Source organism: Glandiceps talaboti, chromosome 4 (genome assembly GCF_964340395.1).
Source record: "Glandiceps talaboti chromosome 4, keGlaTala1.1, whole genome shotgun sequence".
NCBI lineage: Eukaryota > Metazoa > Hemichordata > Enteropneusta > Spengelidae > Glandiceps > Glandiceps talaboti.
Window position 1 is genome coordinate 13,689,920 of NC_135552.1, and position 12,448 is coordinate 13,702,367.

At 37.3% G+C, this 12,448-nt stretch overlaps 1 protein-coding gene across 1 annotated transcript; it reads left to right on the top strand.

Annotated features, from left to right (window-relative positions):
* The first annotated feature begins 2,642 nt into the window (after window positions 1–2,642).
* LOC144434195 (uncharacterized) lies at window positions 2,643–12,437 on the top strand. The gene is made up of 13 exons (XM_078122649.1): window positions 2,643–3,041; window positions 4,004–4,184; window positions 4,950–5,113; window positions 5,854–6,016; window positions 6,304–6,407; window positions 6,884–7,135; window positions 7,603–7,747; window positions 7,955–8,093; window positions 9,342–9,471; window positions 9,847–10,038; window positions 11,173–11,400; window positions 11,652–11,813; window positions 12,247–12,437. The coding sequence occupies exons 1-13, from the start codon at window positions 2,922–2,924 to the stop codon at window positions 12,355–12,357; spliced, it is 2,091 nt and encodes a 696-aa protein (XP_077978775.1). The 5' UTR covers window positions 2,643–2,921; the 3' UTR covers window positions 12,358–12,437.
* Window positions 12,438–12,448: the final 11 nt, after the last annotated feature.

The window sequence follows — 12,448 nt, forward strand, 5'->3', positions numbered from 1 at the left end:
ATGATAAATTACGTCATTGGATAATTTATAAGTTATATCCTAATACCAAGTTTGAGTTCAGTCAAATGCAAGTGATGGTCAAGTACACATCAGTAAGTTGAATACTGCGAGGATCTTTATATCCAGCAAACAATAAGCCTTCTGAGTAAATAAACATACGCCCAAAACAGAACCCACTTTCATGAATCGCAAATCGTTATTGCAAATTGATGAATATTTAATTAAATATCGTATCGCATTATAATTCACTCCTATGTTGGCGCTATTTCAACATGATAAATTGGTCACTAAAATAGCAACAAGAGAGAAATTGAAAGTGTCCAAAGATTCATAAACGTTTTACTACCTGTGAAAGATTACTTTGTTTCTGAATAATGAAGTATAACCACAGACACTGTATTTCCAAGAATATGGTTTTTGTTTGTAAAAAAAATTATATTTTGCAATAAATAGTCGATGTCAGTAGTGTGGAAGAAGCTTCGTCGTTTTAACCGCGGAAAATGCGGAAACAAAGTTTTATCTTGAAGTGTTAAACATAATTATAATTATATAGTATTTATTTGTCTTAAGGCCACCGGCCAATATGACACAATACATAATGCAATTTTAACAATATAGAAATATGAACAGGATAAACAAAAAAAAGAAAGTAAACGTTCTATACACTCATTGAAACAATTTTACAGAAAATATTCTTTTCTCAAGTTAATGGCTTTAAACACAAATTTACCGAGATTTCGTAAAACTGTTTGTGACTCTGACCTCATTAATGTACAAAATTTATCATCTTCTGTAGGAAAAATATAGTAATACTGAGGTAAAAGATATCTCAAGTTCTGATACAGTGGACATACAAATATGACATGGTATTCATCCTCTATACCCTGTGTACAAATTTCACAGATTCTGTTATCAATGTCAACACCAGTATAAATACCCTCTTGAACTCTTAAACCGAGACATGAACATCTCAATCTGGCTAACGCATGTCTATACTTTAAATCTGTAATCTCCATCAAGTATTTCTCTGGCTCCAGCATACTTTTGAAATTACGATATGTTTTGAGTCTGTCTTTTGTGCATATTTCACTATACCATTCCTGTTTGTAAACATCAGTTACACGTTGTTTGAATTCCGAAATGAACGATGCCATGTCCCCTACACCTTGATGAAGCCAAACTATGCCAAAGCCATATGAGCAAAGGACATGTTTGATCTCTGTGGCCCATGATGAGTGACCATTTTCGTCATTTTTAAACATGAGCTTGTATGCATGCGCGGCTAGTCTGTCATCTGAGAGCCCAGTAAGGCGTAACCAATACTTAATGCATTTTGTAATTGAGTTAATAAACAAGGGATATCTTCCACACTCCCCAAGTACAGCTTCATTTGGAGTACTTTGGGTAACGCCTAAAAAATGTTTACAAAATTTTAAGTGTACCCTTTCTGTTATAACATATTGCTTATATCCCCAAATCTCAGTTCCGTACAATAATATTGAAGTGTTAAACTTTCGCTTCCGAAATGCCTGTCACAGATGACATATTCGTAATTTTAGCAAATTCAATATTTTAACTACATCGCATGTCACACTTAGACTATAAGGTCAACAAACTCTTTCAAGGATATCGGATTCAGACAACAAGATTCCAAGTGTACTTGAGTACATGAGACGACAGTCTGCATTTCATACATAGCTAGGATTCATAGTGATCAGTCATCAATGTTTTGAGAATACTTTTACTACGGATTTTAAAATGTGAACCTCCCCAAAATTTGTAATGCAAAATCTGACCCTCCCCCAAGAACAGGTTTGTAAAATCTGACCCCTCCCCCCCCCCCCGATTCCTCCCCGCCCCCTGTAAATACTGAAGGCTTCCTAAGTGCTTGCCATGGTTCTAGTGTAGACTGTTGGCTTGAACATAAACTGTGTGCAGTCTGAGCTAATTCCCTAAAGTTCAAGTAGTGATCCCGGTACAAAAGTTGAGTCGATACATAAGATGTGAGAGTGATTCGAGTGTAGTTACTTGATCTGTCAGCTGAGTGCGAAGATCAAAAGGTAAAATCTGCAACCCGATTGTGTCCGTTGAAAGTACGTTCACTTGTGTCACGAAAGAAATAAAGTTTCGACCAGGAAAGCCCATTATTTGTGGTATGAAAAGGATACGTAATGCTATAATATTTAGTTTATATGCGATGCAAACATGATTGTACAAAGTAACTTATTCTCAACAAATGTTGGAATATCTGCTTCTGAAAAGAGCAAATAAGGTATCGTAACGCTACTTCTACTTCGAAATCGTCATGTGTTTTTTTCTGCATGTGAAATATTCTTTTTATCATCATAAATAGAAAGTTTTCAGTTAAGTCATCGTCATTCAAGTGACTTAAAACAGGTAATGTTTTTTTTATGGAGAGGGGGGAGTTGTGTTCAACAATCGTTACTTTCCTTCACTGTGAACTTTAACCTTTCGCTGTCATGTATCGAACTCGGCACTTTCACCACATCTGCATAATAACAGGGCTATTCATATTCAAAAAGCATTCTTTGTTGAGTTTGTTTTGAAATGTATCAGGCCCCATAGACCACGACCCACCAGTGTCAGGTCAAAGCAAGCAAAGAACGTGGCAGACATCTTGTAGTGATACGAAACATAAGTCTATAGTCGCATCGCGGGATTGAGTGAAGATCTTAAGATCGAGCACGCGATTGTGTTAGGCCTATACCGTAGGTAGGGGATCTGACACCACGTCGATGTTCAAATACACTTCGTTCACCACCGCGCCCCGTAGAACTTCCATAAATTCACGTACTTTCAAGTGTGTTAACACTATTTCAGACATTAATGTCAAGGACAAATGTTATACACCAGCCAATTTGATGTAAATAATCAAAGGTACCAATCTGTGTGCATACACCATGACCAAGAAATGGAAACTGATTGTTACTACTAAGCACTGTGTGTACTCTGTGAAGGACGCACAGTTGTACGTACGTCTTATCGGAGACAAGGAATCGACGTCGTGGCTGAAACTGAAGGTACTGTACAACTTATACCCCATACATGATAAATATTAGAGAGCCTTACAAAGTCGTTGATATGTCTGGAATGTCAGTATGTACAACAATCGAACTGTATATGCAAACACATCAAGCTCCATCAAGGCAGTCAGTCCGAACCTGTGCACCTGTACCTGTACCTATGAACACTCATCAACTTCAAGTCAGTACCGATATCTTGTTTTCATATATACCCCGGTACTCTTGACAACTATATAGACTCAAAACAGTTCCCTTGTTGCCCATTGACGCCAGGCCCTTCACTTTGACGACCACCAACACATAACAACCTTATTGAAAGTAGAGGAAGATACGTTATGTATAACAGTAAAGGAGATTTTAAAATGCACTCTGAGTGATACGTATTATGTGATGCATTGCAAGTGTTGTCATGTATATTGCTACTGTTATATGATGTAATGCAAGTGTTATCATGTATATTGCGACTGTTATGTGATGTAATGCAAGTGTTGTCATGTATATTGCTAGTGCTACCTGATGCAATCATAGGGTTAGTGAAAGAAGATTGTTGTGATTAATGTAATGCCATGCCATGGGTTTTACCTTATGTAATGTTTGTGTTGTTTAGTGTAATCCTGTAGTGTCATCCAATACTCAGTTGTGTTATCTAGTATGTAATTGTAGTGTTATCTATGATTGTGATTAGTGTAATGCCAGTATCATCTAATGTTACTTTTTTGTTTTCTAAATATACTGTCATTTGCTCGTGTTAATTTAAAGTAGCGATTGTGTCATCTGTAATGAATACTATATCATTGCACACACTTTCATACCAAACAAAGGGTGCATGATATGAATAAGGGGTCGGATTGTAAACACTTTGACTGTTCTGATGAAGCCTAGCTATAGCTAGTCACACAGAGAGGATTTGAATGGTTGTGCAAAGATCTAATTTTCTGTTTATTTATATCACTTTTCAGTCCAAATATTCATGGGAAAACGACCCATTATTTCGATTGTGGGAGAGAGATCCGGTCGAAACCTACTTCACCAGGAATGCCTCTAAAACGAAAAAGAAGAATGAAGAGGAGGGTAAACAGCAGTTTGAGGTCACTGTTCCTGAGGGGATGACTATTGACAGAGTAAAACACTTGGAAATCGGTAAGTCTTATCAAACATTATTTTGTTTGTATGTGACTCTGTGAGCGTTATGAAGTTTTGAGGGATTCATCGCGATCATTCCACCAGCGTAACAAAGTGAATACTTAAAACAAACCCATACTTGTAATTCGAATAGCATTTAGCAAAATCCGCGCCAATAAAATGAAAACAGAAAAGGAAGTGAATCAGGTGTAGTGAATGGGCAGATTTGTGGTTTTCATTAATTATATGTTGTTTTAGACCAAAAAAATATGGTTTTAATAAAATCGCCTTCCAAACAAAATTGTGGGGAGGGTGTTTAGGTGTTCTTGTGTGCCCTCCCACTTGTGGTGTGGGATATTTGTCCTTCCTCCCATTGGGTTTCAACTTGCACGCCAGCCCACTGCCCACCCAATATTGTGAATGATTTACCCGCTCCCCAACAGGAAAAAGTTTGTGCTTTCCACTATACCAATAATTCATTTTGATATACACAATATGTGCCCCTCCCCACACAATTCCATATGTTTTCCCATCCCACTGTGTCAAAATAAGGATTTCACCGCCATAATTCTTCCTTGTTTGCTCCCCCTCCCGCTACCGATCGGGGAAAAAAATGCCCACCCACTGAATAACTGCATATTAAAGGACAACTTTTTGCAAGAATAGCTTCGTTGACAGCACCTGAGTAACCATAGACAGTGGAGTCTCCCCTCCACTGTCTATGGAGTAACTAAGCATTCAATAATGTATCATCATGAAGTGTCTTCAACAAATTTCCCACAGGTCATGACCCTTCACGCTTCGTTGATGGATGGCTGCTTGGTACAGTGACATTACAAAATAACAAAGGTCAAGTGATTTATTTCAATGGTCCGAAAACATACGGGTTCTGGCAACGAGGGGTTATGACCCTAAACGCAGAGAGTTTCTTAAAAGGAGAAGAAAAAGTAAGTAAACGTACCTCAGACTACTAGCACAGAAAAGTATGATAAAACTATATGAGGTTAAACAGGTTTCCCCAAAAATAAGTACAGTAAGAGCCGTGGTAAATTTGCAAACATATTGGGATTTGAATTAATTTAAATTTTAAATTTAAATCTCACTTTCCAAGAAACTCCCATATTGGAATCCAATTCATCAACTCCGTTTATTACTTATATTCAACAATGATTTTTACAACATTATATTGTCACATATAACATGACAGGCAGGAAAAGAATTTTAAAACGTTTGTTTGCTGTGTAGCAAGTTTTATATGTTTGATTTTATTTTACACATTTATATAACTTTTTCCGTCATTAAGATTACCTTTATTTTTTATTTTACATTTTTTTCACTTTTCACATAATTCATTCAACATATCTTATTGTTTACAGTACAGTGTTTTTAATTCTTAATTTATTCAATCTTGTGGCTTTTATTATCAATCATCTTCCTCAAGCGGCTGTTAGATCTAAAAGCCTATGTGATTCAGTCCCGTCTTCTCATGTTAGTGCTATTTTATCAGTGAAGCCATACGGAATGGATTATCGGATTATTTTTCTGTTCCTGATCAACTTTTTCTACAGCTCTGTCAGACAACTGTATTTCTCACCCAAACGTTAATCCTGATTTTCAACACTATTTTTTGTTGCATCTACATTATTCCATACCATTGGTTTTTATCACATTTTGTCCAACTTCCCAGGAAATTCCTCATCGTTACGTAATGGGGCCAGTACTTGGATTCCGTGGCATATCAGGAATGGGAGACTACCAGTTGTCAGCGTTAGTGGTGACAGAGGGCGTTGACACGGTGTTGGAACCTTTAGAATTCCAAGTGTTTCCAATAACTGCCACTACTGCAGAGGGTATGTCGATAATAACTTGATGTCATAATAAAACACCACCAGAAAAAGATGCTTAGTTCTTTATTTCCTCAAATTTATAAAAAAAAATGTTATCTAGCTGTATAGAAATGACCTACTAACGTAGCATCTCTACTAGTAGTCTGCAAGGTACGCCTTGACGCCGGGGCGCCCTCACACATCGGTCAATCCCTTTCAGAGCAGACTGGTGAGGCAGGAGAGACATGATCTTACAGTCTCTATCATCTCAAAGTTAAATTATTATACTCATTTGTTAAATTTGCTTTTAGTGTTAACGAGGGGTTTCAGTGGAAGATTGACAGAGCCGTTGGCAGTCTGTGGAAAATACAAACTATGGCGATATGACTGGGAAGTGCCAAGGGATCGTGAACAGGTACTGTCAGATATTTTCCTGTAGATGCCCTTAATTGTGGTGTTTACGTCATTTATGCATTATGGATTATTATGATGGGTGGTATTCTGTTGTACATACAAACTATTTCGATGGACTCCGTATTGATATACATATCTAAACTGTACAAACACCAGCTTGGTTTTACAATTTTAATGTATTATTATTAATTACCCATGTATATATTCTAAAGACATATACCACCAAGTTGAAATCCGAGCAAAAGTGGAACCAAAATTTAATTTTTTTAAAAAACATCTGAAATCTAACAATTTTACCATGGAGACCGAGGAAATTAAATTTTAGTCAGATTACGATTGTATGGTAATACGTACAAGAATAATATACACTGCGTTTAATGAAACCAGTCTCGCAGCCTTTTTGACCACCATAAAGATACTACTCAGGTGTACAGTAGCAACATTGGCAACAACATGCACATGTTTCTATTTTATCAGGACCACGCTTGCCGATACACACTGCCAGACGGTCGAACGTTTTCCTGTTTCATCCCATCTAAATTTAGAAGACCGCGACTTGCTTTCGCTTCTTGTGCTGGTTTTGAGTCTCAAGAGGAAATAAGGGAATCTACTGACAGCGATCTTATGTGGTTACATATGAGAAATGCTCATGAACAGAAACCTATACATTTCTTGGTGATGGGAGGGAATCAGGTGTACGCTGACCCTGTTGTGGTTAACATTCTGAAGGTGAGTTTTATAAATGTAAGTTGCTAGATAAGTGTATTGTGGTACATTTACGAAAGTTGACCAAAAGCGATTGTTTTCCAAACACAAGATTGATGTATTGCTCGAATAAACTATACTAATTGCTTATACAAATGCTTGAAATGGTCAAGTATGAATCTATTATGAAAATGTATCTCTTCATCTGTCTGTCTGTCTGTCTGTCTGTCTGTCTGTCTGTCTGTCTGTCTGTCTGTCTGTCTGTCTGTCTGTCTGTCTGTCTGTCTGTCTGTCTGTCTGTCTCCTTTGCAACCCCCCTCTCTATCTATCTCTCCCTCCCTCCCTCCCCCCCCCTCTCTCTCTCTCTCTCTCTCTCTCTCTCTCTCTCTCTCTCTCTCTCTCTCTCTCTCTCTCTCTCTCTCTCTCTCTCTCTCTCTCTCTCTCTCTCTCTCTCTCTCTCTCTATCACACTGTTTCCCTTCTCTCTCATAGGAACATCGGTCAAAGGGGTTCGATGAATCTAATATTGTTGGCGTCCACGAAGAAGCAGTTGCCCGATATTTTGAACTTTATGTAAGCAGATGGAGACAACCAGAAATAGCATTCATGTTGAGCAGAATACCTTCAATTATGATGTGTAAGTCCAAGAATTACATCCTATAATTATTTCTCTGTCAGTCGGGTAAAGGTTTAAATAACTTTCACCTTCAACCCATGCATTGGGGGAAGCAATTATTTCAAACTTTCAGCTTTGTCTTCATTTAGTTTTATCTATTCTTGTCTGCAGGGGTTTTGATTTCCTTTTTAGTCACTGAAAGAATGTCCTTTTGATTGTCCCTTTCAGGGGATGATCATGACATTTACAGCAGCTGGGGAACATTGACGACAACTCCTGTACTTGAAGAGATTTATCGAGCAGCTAGAGAGATGTTTATCTTGTTTCAATTACGTGGGTCACGTATGACATCAGCAAATGATCCAATGTAAGTTGGTCTGTTAAAACTATACTACAGCCATCTGGTGAGCATGTGTGCACACAAACATATGCACATATACATTTTAGTACTATAGATTCACAAACAGTTGTCATATTGATCAACAGGTGACTGTAGTATGGATCAAGCAATGGTTGTAGTTTAGATCAACAGGTGGTTATAATAGAGATCAACAATTGGTTGTAGTTTAGATCAACTGGTATAGATCAACATGTGGTTGTAGTATATATCAACAGGTGGGTGTAGTATAGATCAACAGGTGGTTGTTGAACAGATCAACAGGTGGTTGCAGTATAGATCAACAGGTGGTTGTAGTATAGATCAACAGGTGGGTGTAGTATAGATCAACAGCTGGTGGTTGTAGTATAGATCAACAGGTGGGTGTAGTATAGATCAACAGGTGGTTGTTGAACAGATCAACAGGTGGGTGTAGTATAGATCAACAGATGGTTGTAGTATAGATCAACATGTGGTTGCAGTATAGCTCAACAGGTGGTGGTTTTTGCATATATCAACAGGTGGTTGTAGTATAGATTAACAGGTGACTGTAGTATGGATCAAGCAATGGTTGTAGTTTAGATCAACAGGTGGTTGCAGTATAGCTCAATAGGTGGTGGTTTTTGCATATATCAACAGGTGGTTGTAGTATAGATTAACATGTGGGTGTAGTATGGTTGTAAAATAGATCAACATGTGGTTGCAGTACAGATCAACAGATGGCTGTAAAACAGATCAACAGATGTTTGCAGTACAGATCAACAGATGGCTGTAAAACAGATCAACAGGTGGTTGTTGTAGATCAACAGGTGGTTGTAGTATAGATCAACATGTGGGTGTAGTATAGATCAACAGCTGGTGGTTGTAGTATAGATCAACAGGTGGTTATAGTACAGAACGATAGGTGGTTGTTGTATAGATCAACAGCTGGTGGTTGTAGTATAGATCAACAGCTGGTGGTTGTAGTATAGATCAACAGGTGGTTATAGTACAGAACGATAGGTGGTTGTTGTATAGATCAACAGCTGGTGGTTGTAGTATAGATCAACAGGTGGTTGTTGTATAGATCAACAGCTGGTGGTTGTAGTACAGAACAATAGGTGGTTGTTATATAGATCAACAGGTGGTTGCAATACAGATCAACAGGTGGTTGTAGTATAGATTAAAATTCTTGACACTATCAAGATCCCTTATACATAACAAGAGTATTTAATAACATACTAAATTTTCTGTTTTTAGCTACCAAACAATAGGCATAAGACACAATCAGATCACGTGGCTACATCCACCCAAACTAGAAATCAGCGATGCACCATACGACTCAGGGCCATTTACTTTTACACTGTCAATAGAGGAAACATGGTTTTTGGTGAGTCTTATAAGGACTTATAAATATTATATGAAAAATATAATTACTGGTACTTATGTATTTCTCTGTCTATTAAAACGATCTAATTCATTTTTTAGTCTTCTGTAAGTTTTTACATCTGTTCTTTAATATGTTCACAGACAGACAGACAGACAGACATGTACAGACGGACAGACAGACAGACAGGCAGACAGACAGACAGACAGACAGACAGGCAGACAGACAGACAGACAGACAGACAGACAGACAGACAGACAGACAGACAGACAGACAGACAGACAGACAGACAGACAAAATGATATGTATTCATTTGTTTTTCGCATACTCTCTCCACATTACTGATCGCACTCTACAATATATATTAAAAATATTTAGTTTCTAGATCTACGGTCTGAACGCAACTCCGACCAAGTGATGAGTGATCACTCATGGCGAGAGCTCACTTCCTTGTTAGACGTTATTGATAATGTACATCATATGTTTGTGGTTGTTGGCAAACCACCTATTTATGGAGACTTTAGCAACATCGTATCTGTAGCCAAGAGGACGCAACTTAAAGATTACAAGGTAAAAACAAAATAAAATAAACAAATGTGAACCAACTTTTATTCAATTTAACATGTTACAGATGTTTTATTGTCCGATTTGAAAAATATGAAAGTTATATTTTTGTGGATTCATTCGTATTTCTCCTATGCTAAAAAACTCAGGCACTGTCTTCACGTGACAGAACATAGAAATTCGGACTCATGACAGAATGGAGTATATAATATTTATAGTCCTTGGCAGTATACTGTTCGTGAACGTGACAGAATTAAAGAAGTTAAGAAACATAAATGGAATTGTTCAAGTTCATTAAATCTATTGATGAAAGTCACCTAGCTAGTTGAATAATTGAAAGGCATAAATATGCTTGGGTGGACCTCTGGCCATATGGATGAGAATTGGGTATTTATTTTTGATTTTTAATTTATAAAACAATTTTATGACATCATGGCTTCCTACTTGAGCAATCAATGTAAAACAACGTATACCAAGTTTGTGTTTAATTGTAACTCTTTGCAAAAGGCTCAAAAACGTGTAGAAAGTTTGTTATTGTACGTACAATAACAAACATTTTGCACATTTATTAATATTTTGCAATTTATTAAGTTACAAACAAGGACTTGGTATTTGTTGTTTCACATTGATTGTTCTAGTAGGAAGCCATCACGTGATAAAATTGTTTTATAAATTAAAAATCCAAAATAAATACCCAATCCTCATCCATATGGCCACTTTATACTAATAGAATCAGAACACACAAAAAAACTGTTACAGTAGAAAAGAATTAAACTTGATCAACATCACTCCACCATCACTAACATCAAGTTCTAAACGACAGGAAACAGTAAAAACGGAAACAACATCATTTTACGTCGCCCCCCCCGGATCGCCAAGCTATAAGACTTGCAGATATTCACTTTTTTTATTACGTCGTGTCAGGGCCCCTGTGTAGTACTAGTTCAGGGTTTCTGGTTAAAATGGGTCTAAAATGGAGTCTGGGGTTGGTAGCATTTGCCGCACACCCCTACCAGACCTGGCCAATGGTACCTCCCCGGGGTCAGGGCAACCTAATACATCGGCCAATTGTTGAATGACACGCTGTATCTTAATTTCTATCCCCGCCTCTTACACATCAAACAATATTTCATCTTACAGAATTTGTATGAAAACCATGTCGATCATTGGAGCTCCCCAAACCACGATTTCGACAGGAAAAGACTGTTTAAACTATTGCTGGATTTTTCCAGAAAGAAAAGTGCAAAAGTTACCGTACTATCCGGCAATGTTAATGTAGGCAGCTGGGCTAAACTGCAATCTGGAAACGACAGTACTATGATTGACCTCCTGACGTCATCAGGCATCGTGAATCGGGCCCCTCCTGCAGTGAGTACAATATCAACATAATCAAATGGTTTCGTGCGTGTTTATTTTGAGGTTGAGCAAAACATGCTTACTGTTCGGGTTAGAATGATTTAAAAGGATTAGCATCTGCTAGTGTATACTTGTAGTATTTTTTATTCCGAGTTTATATTTTATTACAATATGTGTGAATGCTTTTATGATTACCTAAGTCTAAGAATTTGACCTTCTGAAAGATCACTATTTACAGTATGGTTTACGTCGCTTATTTTCAGATACCTTTATTATTTGAGACGTTTCCTGACAAGGAGTCATTTTATTTACCTGGTCATGGAGAAGTGACTGCATGGACTGAAGAAATAGCATGGGACCAGAAACACAAGAAATACATAACATCACAAAACTTTCTACTGTTATCACCTACAATGCCCTCAGCGGTGAGTTTAGTTCGGTCATTTGCCTTTCGTTTTATATTACTCGAAGAAAGGAGATGAAAAATTAACTTCTGAACACGTTTACTATATTATCTGTATAATGATTAACATAACAGTTTCATGTCTTGGGTAAGTCCTTACCATTTACTATATTCACGTCATGAGACTCAATCATATTATAGACATATCGCTGCTTTGGCCTGTGAGGGCGTGCGACCACATTCACACATTACCGTGCGTTACCGTACAGTGTATGCATGCAGTGTATGTATGTTTTAGCCTCTGGCTGATTGTCTATACGTATACATGAACAATTAATTTTACATTACTAGTGTTGTCTATAATGGCTTTATCACACGTTTATTCAGGGACATTTTTTCTTCTTTATGGAAAAATAAAACCTAATTGCTTTTTTTTATTCCCATTTTTATCTCAGGGAGTTAAAACTGGACAGTATGACGTCACATTTGTGAAGAAACCCAACCCTGCATATGACAAGAACCACGACGTTTTGAAGGACCCAAAGATGTACAGCAATATTCTTTGAGACTTCGAGAAATAAACTATTTTCAGTTAGAGATAAAGAGTGATAGTAATGGGAATGAACTTCGTGAATAGGCTTGGGAGGTGGTACAATT